Source organism: Pteropus alecto, unplaced genomic scaffold (genome assembly GCF_000325575.1).
Source record: "Pteropus alecto unplaced genomic scaffold, ASM32557v1 scaffold50, whole genome shotgun sequence".
In the NCBI taxonomy this organism is placed as follows: Eukaryota; Metazoa; Chordata; class Mammalia; order Chiroptera; family Pteropodidae; genus Pteropus; species Pteropus alecto.
Window position 1 is genome coordinate 2,660,743 of NW_006431918.1, and position 26,181 is coordinate 2,686,923.

General features: G+C 38.6%; 1 protein-coding gene across 2 annotated transcripts in view; it reads right to left on the bottom strand.

Moving 5' to 3' along the window:
- INPP4B (inositol polyphosphate-4-phosphatase type II B) overlaps positions 1-26,181 on the bottom strand; it is a 557,392-nt gene that overhangs the window by 176,433 nt on the left and 354,778 nt on the right. For both annotated transcript variants that reach the window (XM_006906232.3, XM_025042642.1), the window contains 2 exons: positions 17,874-17,924; positions 10,644-10,723 (listed from right to left, as the gene is read on the bottom strand). In XM_006906232.3, coding sequence (XP_006906294.1) covers positions 10,644-10,723; positions 17,874-17,924 — 131 coding nt within the window. The remainder of the gene's footprint in view (positions 1-10,643; positions 10,724-17,873; positions 17,925-26,181) is intronic.

The following is a 26,181-nucleotide window of genomic DNA, read 5'->3' on the forward strand; positions in this document are numbered from 1 at the left end:
TTCAACATAAAGTGCGTGAGAAAGCCAAACTTTTCATCTGAATATCTCCCTTTTAAAGCATTGTTTTAAATTTTCTGATTATAAGAGAACATATCTACCACATATCTAAAAAAGAAACCATGTGAGAAAAAGAATAAGTTTTGGTATTCAGCAGGCTGAGGTTCTCACAGGAAGCAGAAACAGTAAAAATTAAAAGTCACGGGATGAAAAAAATTTTCAATTCGAGAGTGAATGCTATATATCCTTGTGTGAAGTTTTGAGAACTGAACTGAAGTTTGTGTTCCAAATAAAACTTTTAATAGCTTTAAATAACCCTGGATGCAGCTACTTTCTCTTTTATTCTAAGATAAACTCCTCAGAACTCAGTGCTGAATAAAATTGGAGAATGCTTGAGCAGAAAGTAATCTTAAGTATCATCCAATTCATTTGGTAGAAACTAAGGCCCAGAGAGGTTAAGTGAAAGACTCAAGGCCACATCATGAGTCATCAGCAGTGCTGAGATTTGTCCAAGAAGGAATCAGAAGGCTGATTTTTTAAAAACTTATTTCTGAAAACCAAAAGATGAATTAATGGTAATTTGTTTATTTATTTGTTTACTTACTTAGCTGCTTGGGCAATAAGTAGCAAAGTTACCCACAATTTCTGTCTGACTTGCCTACAAATCAGAGGTTCCCATGACCCCCTTTTTGGATTGGATCATTTGCTGGAATAGCTCACAGAACTCAGCAAAGCACTTACGTTCACCAGTTCTTTACATTATAAAGGGTATCATAAGGAATACAGATGAATGGCCAGATGACAAGATACATAAGGTGAGGTCTGGAAGTGTCCTGACCTTCCAGGAGCTTCTATCTTCATCTCTTCATGGGTGTGGAGCCAAAAGTTCCAAGCTTCTAATCATGTCTTAGTCTTTCTGGTGACTAGCTCCCACCCAGGAGCTCAAATGTCTCCTGCTCAAGAAAAGACCGGGTAGCTTAGAAAGCAATTTCCTCAGACCTTTGGAGCGGGCTGTTGGGAGCTAAACTAAACCATTATAATTTTATGAAGATTTTTCAGATAAGAACAATAAACTTATTGACCAAAATTGAAGCACAAAAAGATCTACTTCCTGGAATAATATGTCTAGTTAATGGTAAAATTTAGATCACGGTTCTTAGGAGTGATGTGACTTGGTTTCCAGTCCCAGCTAATGTGACAGGCAGTCTACGTGGCCATCCTACAGCCTGCACTGTAACTTCATGAATCAGCTATGCAGTGATTATTAATGTGCGTGACTCAAAATAGAAGGAGAAATTCTTTCCCAGGATAAGTAACCATGTGCAGTTATACAATGACTTATTCTCCATTCTAAGTCTCTTCTCTAGTTTCAGAGTTGTCTGGGATTCTATTCTTAAAATTAATTTTAGAAGGAAACTCTCCTTATCACTAGGAAATTCATTAGCCTTCCTTTCAGACTCCATCTCTCTGTAGGGAAGGCATTATGTAAAAAGTTTGTAAAAATTTAATTGAGGAATGAGCCTGTGGGATATAAAAAAGGAAAAACACTCTCCAAGAAATTTTATACACACACACACACACACACACACACACACACATATACATATATATATATATATTCCTGTTATTTATTCACCTTAGCTCTGAAACACAAAGAAAATTATGTCACTTCATTTCAAGTTCATGACTAGCATTTCTGAACTCAAAGAATTTATAGAAACAGTCTCTGAGAAAAAAATCTATAATTTCATAACAAATATTATGAAACCAGTTATATCTATTTTTTCCATTTTCCCCTCGCTGGAGCCTTAAGAAATCCTTTATCATCTCAATATATTTTTCAAATGAACTTAGCGAAAAAGGTAAAATCACTCAAATAGTATTTCCTTCAAAGACTAGTGGGCGTTTGAGGAAAGCAGAGATGGCATGAAAGAAAGAGTAGGTAGTAAACTTATTTTCCCCCTATTTAAGTATAAAGGGACCCTTTACTTTAAATCTGGCTTATGAATCCATAATTTAAGCTCATCTCAGTGGTATTATTATCATTAGTAGACATATGGGGAAATTAAAGCAAAGTAATTAACTCCTGGTGACAGTAATGAAACTCTAGCTTCCCCCACGTTACAATCACAGGCTTAACCTTAAAGTGCTTTAAAGGCTCTGTCATTTGGTCATGGAAGCAATGCATTTCTACTAGAACTAGAAATTAGTCTCAATAGCTGAGAAATTTAGTGTTAGTTGGAAGTGTGCCCAACAAACAAGCAAAGCCAAGCATCCTTGGAAAACGTCTCTCCTATTTACTGTGTAAATCCCTGGAAAATCTTCAATTTGATTCTAGATAAGAGAAAAATAATCCCCACTATACACCATTACTAAGTTGAGGACTGAAACTTTTAATCCTGCTTCGAATTAGAGAGTCTGCAAAGATGTTGAGAGAAGATAAAAATAAAATAAAATTTAAGTTATCTGCTCAGGCCTTTGATGGATGGATGAGGATTAGACCAAGTTTATTATGGCACTTTAAATTTGTTTTTATAAATCAATTTTTATATTAGGTCTTAAAGGAATGTGTTTGTTTATTTTCCGATTTATATATGTGAACATCAGAAAGAAGTAACATTCAGCATATAACTAAGAATGAATTTGGTGATTTCATTTGATATTTTAATAATGTAATATAGGCCAAGTGGTATTTATGTCAGGCCCAATTAAACCTGCCTTCAATCATTTCTGTTAATTTTAAAAACTTTCTATGCAAGAGGATAAAATTGTCCCATAATATAACAAACTCATTGGTGCCACATGATATTATAAATAAGGCTCCTTAATTATCTAGTATTTTGTATTGAATACAATTGATCACCCATAATGTAGGCTGGACCCATTGCTAGAGGTAACTACCCCGCATTGCAGCACAGCCTTGAGGAAAACACTTTGCTTATATTAGTATAAAATGTAATTAAGTAAAGCAAAATAAACTTGCCTATTCTCTTCTTATCTCTTATCATTTTATCTTTGATCCCTTCTTTCCCTTCCACCTTCATGAAATCGCGTATCATTATTTTTGTGTATTTTGTTTCCCTATATTTCATCCATAAAATTGTATTCTTCTTCCTTTTCCTGACTCAATTCTTTATCTTATCGAAGACTTATTGCAAAGAATCACTTTGAGGCACTCGGTTACTATAAGACAGCCATGCTATGCCATAGAACAAGAGACATGAGTGAACTTCACTTAACGAGTTAGGGTAGAAAATCCTGGGCTAGAGCATATGCTATCAGAAGGAATACTTTGTCAAGAGGCAGGTAATTGTCTCTGTTTTCTCCAGCATGATACCTCCAGCACAGTTCACTCATATTTATTAAGTAGAACAAAGTATAAATCAAAAAGCAAAGTCAAACCTCGTTGAAAACAGTTAAAAACAGTGCCCTTCTAGGGGTTGTTAGCTTCTGTAAGTTGGAGCCGAAATGACAAGTTCTGACCTGCTTCTTTGAGCCCCTACTTGAAAGCCTGATGATAGATATGTGGTCCTTTGGCCAGAGGAATAGAGGAGCTGATGGGAAGCTGTGGTAAGGCATGGTGACGAGACCTTTTCACTGATATGCTTGGAGACTGCTGCCTCTCAGTTCTTAATGAGAGTAAATTTGGAGAATACCAGGGTTTTCTGAATGTAATTATTCCCTGGGCAAGGGATTCCACAAATGGAGGAAAAATAATTGGAAGGCAGTGTGGGGAAGAATTTGAGTTGCATCATCTATACATACAAACAGTGTTGTACTCTGTTGCTGCCCAAAGTTGAAAGTGAGCTCAAAACCGCCAGACAAAAGGTTTCTAGAAAAATTCAGGGACTCTGACTTCACTTTTTTTTTTTTTTAGGGAAGTGTGAAGTGCATACAAGTTGCTATAAATGAGAAAGAAAATGGTGATTAGTGTCAAGGGTAATGTATGTGTCTACAGATGAGGCTGAAAAGCAGACTCACTGTCTCATACATCTCAGCGGAGGTTTTTGCATATGCTCATATTCAAGTCTTGCTCATTTGGAGGGGAGAGAGCGGGAAGGAATATAGGGTCCAAAATAGGAAAAAAGCATCATCAGATAAGAATTTTAGAAAGGATGAGTTGAAAATAACGGTTCTTAGTTGAAGCAAGAAAGGAAAAGGCAGCACTTTCAGGGGAAGAGCTCAGTTCAGTTTGGGATAGTTATAGCATTAGGTGATTGTGAAAATAAGTGTGTGTCCACTTATGCAAGCTTAAAAAATCTGTCAATGAACATAAAAGACATGGCATGTATTTTATCACTCTCTTCCCAGAATTATGTACCAATTTGTACAAATTTCACAAATTGGTGTGTACGTAGGGGATGGCCTGGGCATAAAACGCCATGCAGTTGGCAATGCCTGCAGACTTGTGATGGGAATGGGACAAACAGGGGTGAGTAACTGCATACGGACAGGGCATGTGTGTAGGTGTGGAGGATACGTATGTAGAAGCTAGCGTGCCTTGGAGTGAAGATCGTATGCCTGCCACATTAAAGAATATGCATATGGTAGGAAAAAGTGGATAAATACATACAGTCACTCATGTATTTCTCTGGAAAGTAAGTTGTTCTTGTTGTTTTAAATCAGCATTTTCTAAACTACGGAGCTGTGTTTCTTAGGACACGGCATCTGCCAAGCTGCGAAGAGGTGCTCCGTGAAGAAAGCGTCTTGTGTTCAAACTGCTGATATAAACGTGTCCAGAGCCACAGAAACGCAGGCCGATAATGATGAAAGTGACTTTGGTAAATACGGGCAAATCCAATACACAGTTTTCAGGTCAAATATGATTCCTTTCAGACCCAATCATTCCTGAAAATTATCTTCAAAGCTAAATTAGCTCTCAGACTTCTTAGGCAGGTAGGCCTTTGTGCACAGCTATGAATTCTATGCGATTTGCATTTTAAAAGAGGAAACATTTCAGGCTTTTCTATACAAGTGGGGGAGCTTTTAAAATGCACTCTACCTATGTGTTGTCCCATCTGTGGTTGAAAACTCTACTTTGCAATCTGACAAATACAGTATCTTTTGAATAATGCAAATTAAGTGCTAATTGATTTCATGGTTACACCTACAGCTTTGTAAAAATGGATTAGGAACATAAAGAAAAATGCAGACTATACAACTGCAGAGCCATTTAAATTATAAACGAAAAAATGGTCTAGTGGAATGAATGGTAAATAATGATACTGATAATAAGTTTAATAGGGAACGAACATGATGAGCACCCGCTTTGCATCAGATACCACAGCAGATACACAACATAGGTTGAGCACGATATGTCTAATCCTCACTTGAAAACGCACACACGCACATACCCTGAGGCAAGAGAACTCGTCAACAAAAAAAGAGAAAAATTATAGCTAGCATTTATCGAGCACTTACTATGTGTTGGGCACTGTTGTAAATATTTCACATTAATAATTCATGTCAGTCTCATAACAACTCACTGCTGTCTCCGTTTCACAAATAAAAAAAGCAATCGGCCATCCTGCTATGCGACAGAAAGCAAGCATGTGGGCTCAGGGATGTTTCTAAATAATGGGCTCTTTCGACTTTTCTGTTGTCCTCGCCTGATAATATTTGTATACTTTGCATTCTCTAATTTTACAATAAACCGATGTAATTTTAACAGTTACAAAAAAGTGGCTCACGTTAGAGCCTTTTGATAATTTTAAGCAGTAGTATTCCTAAAGGACATTAACACAGGTACATAAATGGATGTACTTGTATTAATTCAAATGCCCCTATTTCTGTGCTTGATGTCTCCCTTCGTTCTCACAGTCCAGTCCTGAGAGGTGTTACTTGAATTTACTTCTGTAGGCAGATTTTTACATATTCAGCAATAAAATGCATCAGTAAACTCTAAAAGCAATTGAAACTTGTCTGCGTTTATGAATTTCTGTCCTGAACTCAGTGCTATATTGCTAAAGTATTAAGCCAAAACAAATATTTTTTCTCAACACTATTGAGATGCTGCCTGTCCCAACCAAACAAAATGCTCTCCATATGCCTCTTGCTGGTATCTGTACCTGATAAGAAGCCATATCTGATGTCGGGGTGATTAAAGCTAGAATGCAGGTTTTAGGTAAGGGTCTATTCTTCAAGTAGGAAAAACAGTATGTTTAGATCAAAGATTAAATCAACTTCTCTGCCATTGACCAATGGAGAGAATCACAGATGTCACATTTTAAGGAAAAAACCTCAACAAACTAAGCAAGCAAACTAAAAGGAAGCAAAGAAGACAATATTTATTAGAGCATTTTTCTCTAATGTAAGGAAGTGCATGGAACATCACGACACTTATTAATTGCTCAGAATCACCTGAGAGGGAGTTCATTACTACTTCCATTAATGGATGTTAAAGGGTAGACATGCCTGGGGGGAGGAGGGGACACGGTTGGTGACAGAGCTGGGATCTGAACCCAAGTCTAATATGACAGTCTGGTGTTCTTTCTATTACCATATATCCCTTCCTCAGGAAAAGAAAGAGAGAAGATTTACAGTTAGACAAAACAGCTGCTTTCAAATGCAACCACAGAGAAAAGGCACAAGATTTGTTCTCCATCAATCCACGAAGGAGAGCTGGGACCACAGCAAGGCGCTGAAACTTAGGCTAAAATAAGGAATCCTTTTCTAACACTGACTTGTTTGAAAATGGAAGAGTGAGGGGCCCCTGCGTGAGTTCCTGCCACAATAGGGATCCAAGAAGAAGCTGAAGTGTCAAGGTCTCTTCTGATCTCTAAAATTACTTAATTCTAAGATTCTAAACAAAATATATATTCTCTAGGAAATCCTTGATATCAAGAATCCTTTTCTCCCAATCTCTATTTCTACCTTGTCTCAGCTGTGTGACCTGAGGAAGTCCAAATACTGTTTCTCAGTTTGCATATCCATGAAACAGGAATAAAATCATTTTCCAGGTAAGGTTATTAGAAGATCAAATACAATAAGATATTTGAAAGGCTAAATCGTAAAGCTCACATAGTGCTGGTTACCCCTTCAAACATGCCTGTGAGGTCTGAGTCAGTGTCAGGAGAGGTGTCCTGGAGGTGCTTCCTGTCATCTTCACATGAATGACACCAAAAGCACAGAAGAGAAAGTTTTCCAGGATATGAGGATCTCCCTTATATGTTTGCATCAATCATGAGTGTGCATTTGTTATTGACTTGCCTGTTGTCCTGCTTGTTCGCTCCCAAAGGAAAAACACAGTGTTCTTAGGAATTGCATTCAGGGTTTGTGATGTAAATTCTATGCAAAAATCATTAATTTAAGTCAGCTTTTCACATGCCATCACATTCTCTAACTTTTCCATTGGTGCATTCAATAAAGTTTCATACTATTCTGTTTTATAATTAATCATAACTATGCTATTCTCTCTCAAAAAAGGGTCGTTGGCCACGAGTCAATGTCTATTGACCTTATTTAATTTGGAAAATGTTTTAGATGTGCAATAAGAATTAGTGTTGCGAAGCCATCAGAACTTTCTGCTGCAATCTTACGTTTTGGTACTTAAAATAGCTAACTGGAAGATTTTTAAAAGAAAATGAAATGTATTCAGAATATATAGGACTATTAAGATGCATGGATATGATTTTTTAAATCATCTCTGAAGTTCAAGTTGCTATTGATAAGAAAGATGTTACAGAAGTATTCAATCATATGGATAATTTTAAAAACGCTATATCTGGTGATTAAAGTAAAAAAATGTAACTTTTTTTTTTGCATGCAGAAAAAGTGTAATGGTCGGAAATTAAAACTCTCAACAAGTTTAATTCCATTCGAGTAGAAAAAAATTATCATTTAAAACTCTATTGTGAGTCTATGTCCAAGGTTGGTCTCGGCTTGTGGGGGTTCAGACGTGCTCAAAGGATTCCAGGAACAAACTTATTCTGATCCACTGCCCCGTGGCCTATGGAGCATGCCTGGGCCCCCATCGTGTGAGATGCTAGTGACAATTTCATTTCTTTATTACTCTGAGCACTCTTATGGAGAAAACTATATGTCATAGCTTAATGTGACTTCCCTTATCGCTCCCATCTCTCAAGTTAAGAACATGCCTTTGGGAGATTTAAAAATATAGAGTTTTTTTATTGTTGTTGTTATTCTTTCAGTTTTAGAAACAACAAGATTGAAGTGTGTGTGCATGTGTGTGTGTGTGTGTGTATGTGTGTATTTAAGGAGATAAATTAACAAAACACCAAAAAAAAAAAAAAAAAAAAGAATTAAAGCCCTTATAATTTGGACCTTAACCCCCTAAGCACGAATACTTGGCAATAGAAAATAAGTATTCATGTTTTGTGAGAAAGCAAAATAGTCTTAAAATCATATATATGAACAAATACATCTCTAACAATACAATCTATGATACATATGTATATACATGAAATACACATATAAATGTTGCATAAAATAGAGAAAATTTTAGAGTAGAAGTCTAATATTTATTTCTTTAATAGTCTCTCTCATACATCCGTGTATTATAAAACATAACAATCTGAGAATTCTATTGTTTTAAAAATGATTGGACTGTGAAAGGAATAAAAGTCAAATATCAGTACAAATGCATAGTTAAAACAAAATTAAACAAAACATACACCCCCCAAAATGCTTCTTATTCCTGAGCTAATGTTCTTCCCAGTCAGTACCTCAGAGACTATCAAATCAGTAGAAAAAAGATAAATTATGTCAGAAGCAGAAAACATGAAGCACCAGAAGTCAAAGGCTATGATAAGTCTGTAATAGTTTATAGCGAGAGAAAGCCACAAATTTGGCAAAGCACAAGACGAAAATAATAATAACCTAGCCATTTCAAAATCGGTTTTCAAAAATGATATTTTTTTCCTAGAAAACACAATTCTTTGTTGTTAAATTTGTTTTCCTTACACATGATCAAAATTAAATGAATAGGAATCAGGGGTATTAAAATCAAAAACGGAAATTTGTCTCGCTATCCTCTAAATCTCCAAGTATTATATTCCTATTTCCTTCCAAGGGTCGTACCCTAAACTTGACCCTTTTGTTCCTAGCCTCCCTTGAAGGCACTGTATGTGTTCACTAATTTTCATTTCATTAAGAAATTCTGGTCTCCTGATTTGTTTCAAAGGCAGTGTCTAACTGTTGTGTAGTGTGCTGCTGTTAATGACACTTATTATAAAAACGATACTGAAGCTCGCCAGTCAGCAAAAAGAGTAATAGAGTGTTATGCATCTCATCTAGAAAACATGTGTTCTGACAGTCATTCTAAATTAGCTCAGCGTTTCACATCTCATGTGAATTCAGCCACATGGGTCAGATCTAACCACTGTGCTAGGTTGGTAATAGGTATTTTCCGTGTTTCAGTGACATTGAAAGCTAAACGTTTTAGCTGGCCCGTACACACTTAAAACTAAAAATAACCACAACAAAATTTTATTGAGAATAACACCACACGACTATAAAAATAGTAAATGCCTTCCCAAATAAAATATGACAACAACAACAATAACAACAACAACAATAACAGATGTTTAAAAGACACAGCCTCAAGGAAGCCAGAGAGAAGATGGTGGCCTCATCAGAACCCACCAACACGTATTTTTCCACATGAATGTAAATTACTCTAAATTATTTTGTGCTACCTCTTAAGTCAAAATGCAAAACTAAGGATCAGGAAAAGTCAGAAAAGGAGAGTGCCAGCAGCTCAGATTCCAGCATAAGTCACAGATTCTTTACTAAGATAAATCGTCGGCTACAAGTGGGTCCTTGGGGGCCGGGTCAGACGGCAAACAAATTCAAGATAGCGTCTCTTCCCGGAGCGTGATATCTATGTTTCATCAAAAGGAGAGCGTCTAAGATTGCAAATAGGGTTCTCTCCCATTTTTATCTTCATTTTTATTATACGAATATTGCAAGGTACTAGTTTCCATGTACACATAATTATAAAAATTATTATGCGGTTAAAAAAACAACATACTACTGTCTCAAATTTATTATAAAGTTAAAAAAGAAATATTTATTCCATTTAATATGCTTCTTAGTATTAAAACACCATGCAACTTTCTAAAAATTGTTATCTTATCTTACATATTAAAACAAATTGTACTCATACTCAAAATTAGCTCTGATCTACTGTCTGTTTTCATATGAGTCTATTTTAGCTTATGTTTTATATTTAATAGTATAACAACAAAATAAGCTTGAAAAAAGAGAATAATTAGCTTATCTTCTAGTATCATAAACCTGCAATGTTGCCTCTAATCAACCTATTTCAATCCTAGAAATGTACTTGATTTGAAAAGTAACATTTTGATAAGTAACAAAAATTATTTAATAGCATGCTCATCGTTTCTATTTACTTTCTTACTTTCAAAGAATTTCATTGCCTTCGTAATAACATAATATTTTTTTTCTTATAAGGGCTGATAACCTTTGACAACCTGAAACACAAACTGATATGTGAACTTGAATGATGGCTGTTTCAATGTAACTTGTTGCAATGGAGAAGGCAAGGCATTTGAGAGTTAACATCTAACCATTTGCAAGAACTGTGATTTTCAAACTCAACCAGCCTTCAATAAATATCTCAGGCTGTTTTAACTTCAACAGCATTGTTGCGGACAGAGACCCACCTCAGGCTCAGGGCTAGCAGTTGCTGCTTTGACTTCAGAAGTTCCCCCACTTTAAAACTGGCATAGCCGAGGAAGCTTCGCTGAAAATGAGAGAAAGAATGGTTTTCATTAACTTCTGAGGCGCCTAATATTTTTGCTCTCACACCCATCGCTCAAAATTCATCTTTAGAAGAATTAAATGTTAAATCTATTAGCCCGACAAACATTTCACTGACAGATACAAGCATCACTATTATCACCACCTCATGGGATGAAGTCATTGGGGCGAACATGCATCCTTTTCATTAAAAATAGAGATGAATAGTCTGGAAAATAACAAAATGTATAATACAGAAGCCAGGACTTTTCTCACTAACTAATTTTCTCCCCATATCAAAGCCGGGGTAAAGAAAGATGATAAACTTTCAATATTTACCAATGCCGTCGTCGTTCTTATTAGAATTCCTCAAGTCACTGGCAGCAACAACTTTGTATTCCAGATATGAGCAAATCTGTTAGTTGGAGCTATTTTTATGTGGGACTCTGCACAAGTTATAAATAGAAATGCTGTATTTCTCCCCCACCACAGCAATGTTTAAAAGCATTTGTTTCCTTTGTTATTTCTATGCTAGCATGGGACAATTTCATCCCAATACACAAAAAAGAATGGTACTTATTCAGTTATATTTTCTAAAATTGCTTTTTTAACCTATCATACTGGGTATTGACTATCTATGAATATCTACTTTCTACACTCTTCGACTCATAATGTAAAGAATAAAACTCGAAATTGGTTTTTCTTTTCTAAGATAAAAATCTTTCATCTCTTTTTAATATTCCTGGCAACTTCTGATTTAAAAGTCACGATTGTTATGGTATAACACAAATAGGATTTCTCATTCTCGTCTCAAGGTCAAGAAGTAAACATGAACATATCATACCCATAGTATTACCAATGCCATTGCTGCCTAACACATTGTAATATGCTTCAAGAAGTCAACACTACATGTTCCAGAACAATCTCTCTTCATAGGTCTGTTGCCAGGCTGCACTACAGTGAGAGACTGGAAACCAAATGAGTCTTTTCAGAGGAAAGTGTGCAGTTATTCTTTATGTAAAAGGTTGCATCTACAGTGAGCAATTGTCGAGACTAGAGACAAAAAGCTTCTGCTCAGAATTTTCCTCCCTCTTTCAAAGCTCTAACTAAGAACTGTCCCAAAAGGCTTAAAAGACAAACGATTGAAATAACACTCAGTTCTAAAGCTGAAGATGCTTGTACGTTAGTAATGATAACCCAATTAATTAACTTGAAACTCAAAGAGCTGGTTGAGGCACTAAGTCAGCAAAGTCAGAAGAACATGAGACCAAATTATTAGGCGAAGAACATTAGGTGAAAATAGAGGGTTTGTAGCAGTAAACTCTGATGATAGGTTGATGAGTGATGAAATCAGAGTGAATCAAGGTAGGAAAAAAACATCCAAGAGCTGTGTGAACAAAGCATGTAGAATTTAGGGTGACTTTTCACCAAGGGGCAGAGAAAGACTAGGAGAGATGCAACTGAATGAAAGCATCAGAGATACCTACTAGAACACCCTTACACTAGAGAGCTCCTGCTCTCTCATATATACACTCTGCTATTTATTCTCTATTCCCAGTCCTGTTGAATTTTTCTGTTGGCACTTATCACCAAATACACACGCGCACGCGCACACACACACACACACACACACACACCCCTGCTTATTTTGTACCTCCCCCAAAATAATTGACATTTGAAGTTGCACGAGGAGCTTTGTTTCTGATAAACCCTCACTGCCTAGCACACAGGAATCACGTGATAAATATGTACTGACAAATGAATGAATGAATGAATGCACAGGCGCTAGTTTCAAGTAAGCGATACTATTCGATATAGGAGAAATGCTCTTTCTGCAGATAGTCGTAAACTACTATAATTCACTGAAAATAGGACATCAAAACATTTTAGTGCGCTGATTATATACCGCTGGAGTGAATTTTATTTTAGCATTTTGTATTTTAAGGAGATGTCTATCTCACTTCTTCTTTCACTGATAATCAGGTTTTTCAGTGTAAATTCACACTTCTCATTACCCTCATTCAAAGAAAACTCTTAAATGATCAAAAATTTCACAATGCTTCGAAATTTCAAATTTGTTTTTCTTTCCCTTTTGAGATTTTGAAGAGATAAGAGGTTTTAGAATTAATATAAAAAACTACACACGTCGTGAATGTTATTGTGGTATATTCAGCAAGAAAAGCAGCAGCAAATGCCTCAGACAGGAATGTAGCAGGAAGAGACAGGTGGAGTGGCTATTTTCAGACATACCCTACAGACACACCATAAGTCACAGCTGCAAAGAGAGTTTGTGACCATAAGCCGTTGACTGCCTCCCCTGTCCACCAAACCAGGAGTTCCTGGGGAAGCAGGACTTTGGCTTGTCCATCTTTGAGCCAAAGCCCAGTGCCCGGAATGTAGGGGCTGCATAGTATGCCTACTGCTGCTGCACTGTGAGTGCTTGCAATTTGCCAAGAACAATGCCCATGAGTGAATCTTTTCCATCACAACTGTCAGCCACATGCTTAATCTCAAAGGATAACAGGAGAGCTTAATAATACAACATGGTAAAGATCAATTTCAGAAATGACATCCTAGCATTACAGTATGAAAATGTGTCAAACCAGATAAACCAGAGGAGGTGTTACTTAAGTGTAAATACTATTTCATTTATTCTAAAGATAACTGGATATTGGGACTACATGTTGCATAATAGGCATTAATAAAATTCCCAACTTTCAAAACAATATATCATTGTTTCATATCATAACACCGAGAGTGAAATTGCCTAAATGTTTACTATTTGCAGGTTTTCATGTATTTGCTTCATCTTAAGATAAAGAAAACTAGGACTTTTCCATCCCCAAAGTTGGAATGCACACCATTTATTTACATGAATGTTTATTGGATTCTTAGTGAAAGAATGAATTAGAGAAAAAATAATCTTCTCTATTTGTGAAACTTGAATTCCCAAGGTAGACAAATAGCACACAAGAATGTAAAATGAATAATTTTGTTCAAACTAAGGAAAAAAAATAATGTAATATCAAGCTATTCCATCTTTGCTGCCACTGTAATCATAATCATAGAAATTAAGAAAATCCTTTTAAAAAGTCTTTGTTATTATAAATATAACTCAAAAAAATGTTTTCCATCTCTCCTTTGTTGCTGTTTCTAAAATTCTCTTCTTAAAGGTTTTAAACTAGGAGCTCCGGTATTAGAGAAAAAATTAAAAAGACAGACAAAAAATGTAAGAGTTGGAGCTCAGAAGTCTGAAGTGTAGTCCTAAATCAGTAATTCTGTTTAAAAATAGAAATTTGGGCAATTAAATTACTTCTCCCAGTCCCTAGCCTGGCCATCCACTGACGGGCATTGCCAGGCCTTGCTTTCCTGTCTTCTTCCCTTACAAATCTGTGATCTTAGATGAGTTATTCCACCATTCTAGACTGTAGTTTGTGTAGGAAAAAGTTCATGTCATCTCTGTATCTTTCTCAAAGCTATTGTTATTAGAGTCAAAGAGACTCAGGAAAAGTACTTAGTACGTTGCCGGGAAAATAGGAAGCATTCCATGAATATTAGCTTGCACAGTGATTAATATAATACACCCAGAAATCAGATGACTTCAAAGTGTTATTATAAGTCCACTTTAAAAATCTTTTTAAAAGGCAGAGTATTTAAAAATATAGTCTATGAGAAATTTCTGCAATGAATATATATATTTCAAATATCTCTCTATATGTAGATATATAGATAAAAAGTGAAAAAAATACAAAGGTTATATAGTCTGTTTCAGTTATTATTGCAGAGCACATGTTATTATGATTCCTTTTAGCTCAAATTTTTATCAGATCATGTCAAATGTTTATCAGGGCCCAAGAAATGTCTACCCAGAATCAAAGAATGTGGAGGCTTATTAAGCCACTGCCAGTCTGTAGATGAAAAAACCAGGGCCCATAGGAGTTAAATAGTTTATACCTGGTCACAGAACTAGTTAATATGCAGAGGTCAAGTTCAAATCCAGGTTTCTTGTTTTTTGGTTCAGCATTCTTTCATCCCCATCACGCTGTGCCTCATTTCAGGGACAGGTGGCAATCCCTTTCCTTCGACAGGCTCTCTGCCTGCACAACATGTGGCTCTGACCTTTCTTGCCTGCTCATAACAGTGCAACACTCACAATTATCATTCTGGTCCAAGCACCCAAAGCAGATGATCATTAAATTGCTTGATGCACGATTTCAATCACTCACCTGGCTGGAGAGTGATATCAAGCAGGGTGGAAAAAAGCAAAGCTCCTGTCTCATTCCCTGGCTGCTCTCTATGGGGAGTGGACACATAAACAGTTTATTTTACCAGTGTTTGCAAGAACTCTGAGCAAGTCACAGATATCCAGAATGCTCATGGGGCTTGTATGCCTCCCTGTAGCAGGTCCGACTGGCCCCCAGTCGAGTAGTACTACACGAGGCGCCATGAGCTGACCAAATCTCCATCATGGATGTTCATCTCACAAAGCCTTTATTCAAAATATGGGCTTCCTTTATATTACAATTTGTAGAGGTGTTCCAAGGATTTCCAAGTCCTACCTAGAGCTGCACCATACAAACGGTAGCCACTAGCTTGAGCCCCAGCTTGCGCTTACTCTAAATTGAGAAGTGCTCTAACTGTAAAATACACATCTATCTCTTAAGACATGGCATAAAAAAAGAGTATGATTAAAATCTATTAATTATTTATTAATAAATTGTATTGATCACTCTTGAAATGATTATATTGTATATGTAGTATTGAGTTAAATAAAATATTAAAATTAATCTCATCTGTTTCCTCCTACTTTTTCAAAAGCCTGGGCTACCAGAGAATTTAAAATTACACATGTCGCACACATTTGTGGCCCACACACATTATATTTCTATTGAACAGTGCTGGTCTAGAGATTAAATGAACATATCAATAATACTTTGACCTATTCTTAGGAAACTGCACACAGGACCTGTGGTGTAAGTTTTCAGAGTTCTTTGAAGAGCTGAAGTTGATAGCATGAGGCTGACACACAATCGTTCTCTCATATAACCTAACGGACCGACCCTTTTTCAGAGGCCAGGGTTTTTTTTTTTTTTTTTTTTTTTTTTTTTTCACCGTCAACCCTACACACAATCGTCTCTCATATAACCTAACGGACCGACCCTTTTTCAGAGGCCAGGGTTTTTTTTTTTTTCTTTTTCTTTTTTTTTTTCCACCGTCAACCCTAACAGTTATGGTTACATGGTTTCCCAGCCCACAGGAGGAAGAGAAACTGGATACATGAACTATTCATATAGAAAAAGAGACACGAAGTTTATATTTGTGCTCACGGGAGAGCCAACATTTCAATGTCTGCCACACAAAGAACACTAATAGGCCGCATTAGCCTGAGAAGCATTGATACCAGCAGGAAGGGAATCTCGTCCTCACCGTGGGCAAGCCCAGAAAGAACCTCTCCCCTCCCTTCCCCCTCACCACAGTGCTGAGCAGTAAGAGGAAGAAAAGGGAGGACGTGTGTGAGAATCAGACCACGCTCCCTTCCCAGCTCAAGTCGCTAGAGGCACGGAGACGCCCAGCCTGTAGTGGAAAACGGCGGGAGGAGAGGACGAAGAAAATAATTTAAAATCAGAGAAGAAGATTCAAGATTTAGAATGAATGAGATGTATCTCAAGAATCTGAATACAAAAAAAAAAAAAAAGGGGGAAACTTATACAATTGATGTCATGAAAGCTTCGAGCAAGGGAGATTAAGCGCAGCAGTTAGGGGAGGGTGAGCAGTTAGAGAAGCAAAATTTAAGCTACCTCCTCTTTCTCGAACCTCAAAAAATAAATGGAATTCCTTATAGAATAATGTGTTAACTTATTAATAGTTACAAATGTCAAAAGGTCTTATGTTTGATGAAGGAAGCGTAAAGGGCGTGATGAGAGCATTCAGTGGAGGACCGGGTTTGAAGGATGGTGCCTGGGTGGTCATAGGCAAAAAGCGTTTGCCCTGAGCCCTGGGCAGGGAGGCGGAGGAGTGGGGAACAGTGGCCCGGGCAGGGAGAGGGGTCACATGGCCTGGATGATGAAGGCCTGGGGCTGGGAACAACTTCCTAGTCTCCGTGGAGAAACTAAACAAAGCCAGCGAAGTCTGGGCACAGAGATCGGTGGTGGAGGTGAGAGCAGCACAAGAAGTGAAAGGGAAGGTAGAAAGCAAAGCATGGGGAGTCACCGGAGTCAAGGAGAGGTACTCAGCCTGTCCCCCGGGAGGAAGCGGAAGCTCGCGTTAGGCATGAGAGAGCATCGAGTGCCTTTTTCCTTCTACACTGTCAGATGCAGAGATGGCTGTCCATTTTCTCAGTCAATTCAACTTCAGTTTGGGTACATATTTTTGAAGGGTGCCATTGGCAGGTTCGGATGGGGGCTGCTGCCAGTGAGGTAGTGAAAGGGGGTGCACTCAGACTAGGGGAAGTTGTCAACTGCCTGTGGGATTTCAAGAAATTTCAACTAGGCCTTCTGGCTGGCTCTGCCCCAGGGCCTCTTAGAACCCAGCTTGTTTCTGGACTTTGTCCTCCTCTCTGAATGCACAGATCCCTCTCAGCCCGCTGTGCTACCGTTTTGGGAGCTGCCACTGCCTACTCTAGCCTTGTCTAAGCCAAAACCACCTATGGCTGTCTTATTCTTCCAACTTCTAAAAGCTGGAGACGCAATGATTCAGGTGCAGCAGGAAAAGCTCAGCAGGATCTTTCACGTACGTGGATCTGCATAACTGTTCTGACCTGTTAAAGGGGTGGGAAGTAGGAAACATCATAGTCCTACGGTGATTGGTTCTCTGCCTCTTTCCCGATGAGGCAGAGCTCACATCAGCAATTTCCCCAGCCTCCTGTTGGTCCAGGAACATTGGCTCTGAATTGCATCTCAGCTACCTGCAGGGCAATTTCTAGACTCCTGTCTTGCCAGCGGAACTAAATATGGATTCATTTGAGAAAGATTTTCAGGAGACGAGATGAATTCTATATAATTCAGCAGGTACATGACAGAGCCTCCTCGCATAGTCACACCCTGTTAATTTAACTCAATTCTATTTGTCAGCTACCTGGCAGGAGGCCAGGGAAAATCCAAATGATTAACTTAGAAGTGATATGTGTGCCTTTTCAAAACAGAGGAAACACTTACCCCAATATCTGGCAGGGGATCCTTATGTTCATGTAGGACACTGGTTCGAACCTATGGAGAGAAACAAACATTTTCTATATGAGACTGGAGTAGAAACCAGTGCAGAAGCTTTGTCCAGGTGCTGGCTTTTATTCTGCTTCGTCTGGCATCAATTCAGACTCCATGGTTAATCATTACTGAAGTACCTGTGTGCAACATCCACTGCAGAGCAAGAAAGCTGTCCTTTTATAGTTCCTAGACTTCCAGATTTTCCTAAGTACACAGAGCTGCTTGGAGCCTCACCCTGTCACCACTTGTCAAATACAGAGATATCTGGCTCTTAGGAGAATCACCTTTAATTTTCTCTAACACAACCCTCAGTCAACATTCAAAGGTAAGGACAGAATTGGTGTACAGGAAATTATTCCATGCATTCTCAATAAGTATTTATTCTCTGAATGAGCCCCGCAAACCCACAGTCCTTATAGGTTATCACTCCTACTTGAGAATTCTGAGCCAAGTTGTCAGATACCATTATCTAGATTCTCTTGAAATGAAGATTCACTTGAATTCTCAATTGGGGGAAGGAAGGAAAAATAGTGTAAAATAATTAGTCACCTGGGTAGGCTTTTCATATGTTTGAAAAGCATTTTAAGTGAAATATAAACACCTGAAATAAAAAGTAGAGATAAATCTTCTGCTAAGTGGTAATCCTTCATCCTGGCTGTGCATTAGAATTACCTGGGGACCTTTTCAAACTTTTGGTGCTCTTTCCTGCCCCTGGATATTGATTCTAATGTGCAGCCGCTGAGCTTATGGTTCTCTCTGTCAACGAAAGAATGTCTGGCCTAAGAAAAAGTCTTATAAGTTTATCTGACCCAAACTGATGAGAGTTGCTGGGAAGCAAAATCTCAACGGATTGAGAAAATGCTCCAGAGAATGGCAGTTTTGCAGTTTATTTTATACATGAGAATCACAAGGGGAGACGTAAGGAGGGTTGCATGAAATCCATTGGTGGTAGATTAAGGGGGCGGGAGAAAGCAGCGTGGAGAAGTCTCTGGGATTGGATAAAAACCCAAACTGAGAGACACACACTTCTTTTACATTGGCAGGTACAGGATAGTTAACATTCACAGTGCAGAGAGATGGTATGTGGACAATAAGATAACGATGGGTCTCATGCTCCGGTGCTGGTGGTTGTACCTTTCCTCGATGGGACTAGTAAAGAAAATTGTCTATGTGCATCTCAGGTGACATGCCACTGACATTTCAAAGGTATGTTATCTTAGATGCACATAGACAATAGACAATTTCAAAGGTAAAGACTGACCTTTGTCAAGGAAGCTACAGGCCTAAGGAGGAGACTACCCACCATGACCCGCTTTAGTTAGCAATTTTTACATTCAGACCACCCTGTATGGTTACTTGCAATCTCTGGGTTTGTAAGGCCCACCATGCGTGCCTCCCCTGAGCCTGTCAGGTTTACTATGTGGGCCCTTTTTCATCCACATCTATTTAAGAAAATATATTTCAAATGAAAAGAAATCATAATTATCTTTCTCACTTAAGAAAAAAAGCTAGTAAAAGCAAGACAAAACATAAAGCCTAAATCTAGTATATCTTAATTTGAAGGATGAGATAAACAAGTTAAGACATAGAGACCAATATATAAGCACACTCTGTTTAACTGGAGAACAGAGGGCTGGGGGGAATCAATGCGAGAGGGGGACCCAGGGACACACACAGGTCAACATTTTAACAAAATCCCTTTGGAGGTGCAGCGCTGCCAATAATATTTCTCTTCAAATCCTTTAAATCCTGACCTACCTAACCCTGCCGGGTTGGTTCTCCCAGGTTGAAGGGATGCTTAAAATAAGCCTTATAATGTCAAAAGATGTGAACCAGCTCTTTCCTGTTGGCCTGCTAATCTTTAACATGGTTTCCAAACCACCATAAAACAGTGCATTTTAGCTTCGGCTTAATGTTCTCTCTTTGTTTCTTTATGGCAGGTCGAGCACTATCGTTTGCACAATTTGTCAGTCATTATGACGAAAAATTGTTCACCACAGCACAAAATAAATGACAAGAGAGATGCAACAGGACAAACAACACGATTTGCAGAAAACATTTAACTCAGGATTTCATGTGTTCACTGGCTAAGAGCATGTGCAGTTTGGTGGCTACATCAATAGTCTTCAGTCCAGAATGTTCAGCTGTACCATTCAGTGTCATTATCTGAAAATCATTGCTGGCCTCAAAGGCTGAAGAAACTATATATTAATCGTGGGCTGTAATGGACCATATAGTGAATGTATATGTATAGATAGATAGATGATAGATACATAGAGATATATAATGTCTCTCTATTCTATATATATGCACACACATATAGACTATATACTATTTCTATATATGAACTATATATATATATATATGGACTGGACTATATATACATAGTATGTGTATACAGGAATATATACACATAATATATATTAGAATGCAGTTGCAGTATGTATGTATGTATGTATGTATGTATGTATGTATGTATGTATCTATCTATCTATCTATCTATCTATCTATAATGAATAAATATGCACACAAATGCAACCTATTTATACATCACTTTAAGAAAATATTTGACAGGCAAATAACATTATCCAAAGGGATATGCTTGAATTAAGAAATAAAGTGAAAAGTCAGAAATTGGTGTGAGTTAACATATATAGGACCGAGTAGAGTGTATGCACATATAAACTGTGATTTAATGTTGAATGAAGTTAAAATTAATACAATTCCTGCAACATGGTAATTAATCTCCTAAATTTATGTTAATTTTATTGGTAGAACACTCACTCTTTATAAATATGAATAAACTACAAAGAAAAAAGAGAATTCTTAAGCCAAAGCTATATACTACAAAAAAATCTAAAGATATTCACAGACAATTTTGCCATTTCCACTGTATATGTGTGTGTGAAGAAGAGAGGTAGAGAGAAAATGTGCTTTCTGTTACATAATAGAGGTATTTTTGAAGAGTACATGTATGTCATATTTTCCTAAATAAAGGCATGTTTAAATCACTAGCAGAGCTTTTGATTTAGAGGAATGGAAAGACGATACTTTTGTAAACCAATTTAAGTGTTATAAAGTCGGGTTTTCATGTGAAACATTTGTCTAAATTAGTATATATGTATAGTTCTAAAACTTTTATATTTAAGGTCAATACTACTGATATTGTGGTATATAGATCACACTTCAATGATGCATAATATATATCCGTCATTGCAGTGAACATAAACTAGGTGGCAAGCACTGGAATTTCGGGGGGAATTCAGAGTCTAGTGGGTGGGACAAGTGTATGAATAATTCAATATACTGTAATAGCTAAAATAGAAATGTGAGTATTTTCCTATGGGCATTCAGAGTGAGTAGTAACTGATTCAGCCTGTGAGTGTTAGGAGAGGCTTCAGGGAAGAGATGGTGTGGGTTCTGAAGGATAAGCAGGAGTTTCAGGCAAGGAAAGATATGACAAAGCCAGCAGGGTGTTATATAATGGACATGCATCATAGAGTTACAAAAGCCCATTCATGTTTGAGAAAGTGAATATTCTGTTGATGCTATCACATGGGGACCCTCAGAGAAGTGGCAAGAGGTAAACACATTTAAGGAGAGAGAGGTTGGGGCCATTTGCTGTGTAGAGAACCATCTGTCATGCTATGGACGTGGTGCTTTATGCAATTTATATGCAATAAGAAATCACGGAACGATCCAGGTGCAGGAGCAACATGATCAGAGACCTGTGAACCGTCCGAACTCTGCCGTCGTGCTGGGAGGATTATTTAACCTCTTTATGCCAGTCGTCTTTTGCCTTGGTGTCAGTTCTCTTTCCCATGGAGTTAAGAATTGGTTATTGTATTACATCTTTTCAGACTTAGGACAACACCCGACACAGAGAGGAAGGGAGAGAGGAAATGAGACAAAGAATGGGAAGGAGAAAGAGAAGAAACGAGGAGAGAATGGAGAAAAAGGAGAAAGGTAGAGGGAAGAGAAATCAGAGGAAAGAAGAGAGGAAGCCTGAGAGACAGGGAGCGTGAGAGACCGGGAGGAATATGTCACTAAAAAAAAAAAAAAGCCCTGGGCAGATTTAGATGAGGCCTCTCGATGAAGAAAGGACGAAGCAATGGCTGTCACTGCTGCATGTGGAATATTTCAGGGTCATGCCTCCCAGGGTTTACTGGCCTTCCTCAGGAATTTTTTTTTTTCCCTTTTTTGGTCTCATTAGCAGTTCTTCTCCTTGTTTTTCTTCACCGCACCCTACCCCGACCCTTTCTGGAACAGGAGAGCGTCTGCATGACTACACATTCGAAGTTTGTTTAACTCGTCTAGACTTTTATGATAACAAATAAAGCAAGACAGATCAATTAACAGGAGCGATCATGTAGAAGATGATATATTCCATCCTGAACGTTTGTTCAGGTTCATATTAAACAAATTCGTTTCCTTCTGTATGAACTTCAGAATTTCAAAATTCTCCATACAAAATTTACCTTGGGAAAAAAAAAAAGATGAAAGGAAACCAGGTGACATATAGTGAGTTACAGTCACCATGTGATCCAATCTCTACAGACTAGTTCATAAACTTTCATTGCTCCCAAGCAAGAGGCTGCTTGGACTCCCACCGCAGTGGCTGAAAATGGCAGTCCAGTGCCCAGATCCACGGAGAAGAGCTTCTTAAACTAGTCAGCCTTGTTAAAGACAGCATGGGCACTAGTGCCCTGGGGGTGGGAGGAGGGTGAGGATGGCTGTGATTTTCACAGGTGAGTAACTAAGAACGAGGGAGTGGGGTGGCCTCCAATGCTAGGACATCATTGGGCATCCAGACCAAGAGACAGGAAGGTCGTGCTGCCATGACTCTACACACCAGGGTGTCCGTGTCCGGGCTTCGTGCAAATGCATCTCCTCACTGGTCACGGAGAAGGGGGTAACCTTCCCCTGGAAGGCAGAGCGGAAGGTGTTGGCAGTGGTGGAGGGACACCCTTGGGACAGGGAGAGGGCCCAGATCCTCTTCTTAGACTGCTGTCCCATCTGGTAAGTTCTCTAATAATGAATGTGTCATTGAAACTCATCCTTTTTTCCTCAATTAAAATGTTACCCCAATTCTCTATATATTTCAAATAAGGGTATATGATATCATCACATTTACTTGGAATAAAACACAGAACCGCCTTATCATTCCAACACATGAAACTTGACTGGGAGAGAAATGTTTAGCTTCCTTTCACAGTGTGTGTTTTCTAAGAGGAAGATGCTCAATTGGTATTGTATTTCCTAGGATGCCTTATACTAAGAAATAGCCAAAAAGTTAAAAAAAAAAAAAATTAACAGAATTGCAGAGCTGTTTCTTAAACTTCAGTGTGCACACTCAGCACCTACTGGTCTTCAGCTGGTCAGGAGGATGGTCTGAGGACCATCCACTAGAAGCTTCTCAGAGAAAGTCTGGTTTCAGGCTCACTCCAGACCTACTGGATCAGAGTCTTCATTTTAACGAGGTTCTCAAGTAATTCAAATGCACGTTAAAGTTTGAGAAGATCTGAGCTGGAAGAGCACTCAGGAGCAAAATAGGTCACAGATGAGAATGGCGGATAGCTATTTGCACATAAACATGACTAGGATAAGAGATGGGGTTTATTCTTCTGGTTATGAGCTATTTTAGTAATTTTTTTCAAGGTGAGGCATCTGTAAGAACTCAGATCGTGTTTTCAATCAGAGATGCCCTTTCGTTTGTTATGCAGATGGGAAGGGTTGCTCTGCTCATCAAGTCAGGGATTGGTTTGCATCAGAGCTGGGCTGGGATTGTGGTAAGACTCGGTGTTGAGGGCTGAATTTCCATCTGTGCAACCCCTCCACTCCCCACCCATCCAACCCCAAATTCCTATGTTGAAGCCCTAACTGCTAGTACCTCTGAATGTGACTGCATTTGGAGACAGAGTGATGAGGCCATTAGAGTGGAATCCCAGTGCAATGGAACCGGTGTCCTTATAAGAAGAGGAAGAGACACCAGGGGTGCAAACACGAAGGAATGACCACGTGAAGAGCCAGCAAGAGGGTGGCCGTCTGAAAGGAGCCTTCGGAAGAACTCATGCCTGCCAATACCCTGATCTTGAACTTCCAGACTCCAGAATTGTGAGAAAATAAATTCCTGTTGTTTAAACCATCCAGTCTGTGGCACTTTGCTACAGTGGCCCTGGCAAACTACGCCATGCAGTCTATCAGTTGTCGCACATGACCCCCTGGGACTTTCAACCGAGAGCCCAGCTGGTCTTTGCTCCTCAACCCTCAAAGAACGCCAGAGTTTTCAGACGTCTCTAAGCACGCCTTTTGCACTGCGCCCCACACAGCTTCAAAATCTGGCAAACGTTTTCACAGGGAGACCAGCTCTGAGCTGGAGTCCCCTTTGTTCTCCAAATGTGTCATTTCAGCTATACACGAAACCCAGAATCTCTGCTGGGTTCTCTGTCTACCAGCTTCCACCTTGTGTTCAGCAAAGCCTTGATACTCAGACTTCCGCTAAAGGGAGCATCTATAAATGTCCCCAGGTAAGAAACTGACTTTTTAGTCCCTCAGTGTCAATTCCTCACACCTTCTTAGGGCTTCGTCTCTTGTCTGTACTCTGAGGTCCCTCTCCCTGGTTTGCAAGGCACTGAGAAACAGTGGGAGTTTTCGCTCTGCTTTTTATAAGCCTTTAGGCTGGTTCTTAAGTATCTTGCAAATCTCAGATTTCAGCAGGTCTCTTTTGATAAATAATGGCATTGACTTGAGGCCCCTGAAGTCTGTTTCTCACTTCACTCAATGTAACTGCTTGAAAGCGTTGCCGATGCCCCTCCTCTGAGCAACAACAGCGCCGGGTCCAAAGGCCTCGTCTTCATCCCAGTCTTAGAATCAGCAAATGCCCAAAGAGGAAATATCATAGGCTCCTGAGAGCTCAACTCCCAAAGGTTCTCCTTTTTTTGGAATTTTAGTTTATCTTGTCATTATTTTCACAGCTTGCTGATGTTTTCAAACCTGATTTCTGTAACATGTCTGGCTTGTTTCTAGGTGTTGTCAGAGGGTGCATTGCTTGCCCCACCTACCACATTCTACCCAAATTGGACTTTTTAATACATGAAAGTTATTGGGAAAATAAGAAATTCCAAGTGCAGTTAAGAGATGAAAAATAACATTTATCAGAGTATAGTTAAATGATTGGAGAGGGGGAAATGCCATGTTATGTTGGTCTGTCTCTTGAGTTAAGCTTTTGATAAACCAGTTACAAATGTATCACTACAGGTGGTTGTCTTAGTAAAAGGAGTTTACTCTGAAGCCTGAGCACTATCCAAAACTAATCTAATAATTATTGAGTATGACATGCTATCTTGCTCTTTACTAGGTAAATGCGATTATCCTTCACTTGTCAAGACATATTATTCAAAATCATGTATTCGAAAACACTCTATAGAGTTCCAAGCCAAAAAAGAGATAACAGGAAGAGACATAGAAGCGCTCTTTAAAGTCTGGATGTGTCTAATCTTAGAGGTTTTCCGTTTCTCTAAGGCAACGACGTTCACACTGCCGCTCTCTACTCACGTGGGTCCATTAATGTTTAATCAGAGGATCCTTAAGACTTGTAATTTTGCTATACGAATGCAACGTTATACTCAGTTCTACCGATCATCCACGAGTCACGTGGTTCTTTAGGTTGCTGCGACTGCAGATGTGGCTCCGGAGTTGCGTAACTGTGAGTGCCCTGCCATCACCCACATTTGATTCCATTTCCCTTTCCAGCTATTACAGAGATCTAGCACATGCAGGTGAAAAATTACCGAACAGCAAAAATGTCTTTAGACATCTCCTTCCGTTGTCAGAGCGTCTCTGAAAGATGCAGGCTCTGCTGAAAATCAGAGATGCTGACACCAAGGTCTAATTTTCACAGAGGTCAGAGTTCTCTTTACCACTGTGGTGAGAGTAAAGCCTTCTGCCTTTTGAACTCTTGATTCCTACATCTTTGTGAAAGGGGCGCTAGGCTGGGAAAGATCACCTCATTCAGACCCCATCAGGTTTCCTGTACCGCGTCTACGAGCCGAGGCCTGTCCTGGCCACCTACCTAAAGCAAAAATAACAACCCTCTAAAAAAGCTGTACAAGTTAAGACCACAGACTTTTTTTTTTTTTTTTAACTGTTAAGCGATGTTTAGATATTTTTTCAGTGGAAATAAAGCAGAAAGGAGCTCTTTGCACTGCGAAAACACAATCTTAAAATGTGTTTTCTAGGCACTGAAGACATTAACTGATGA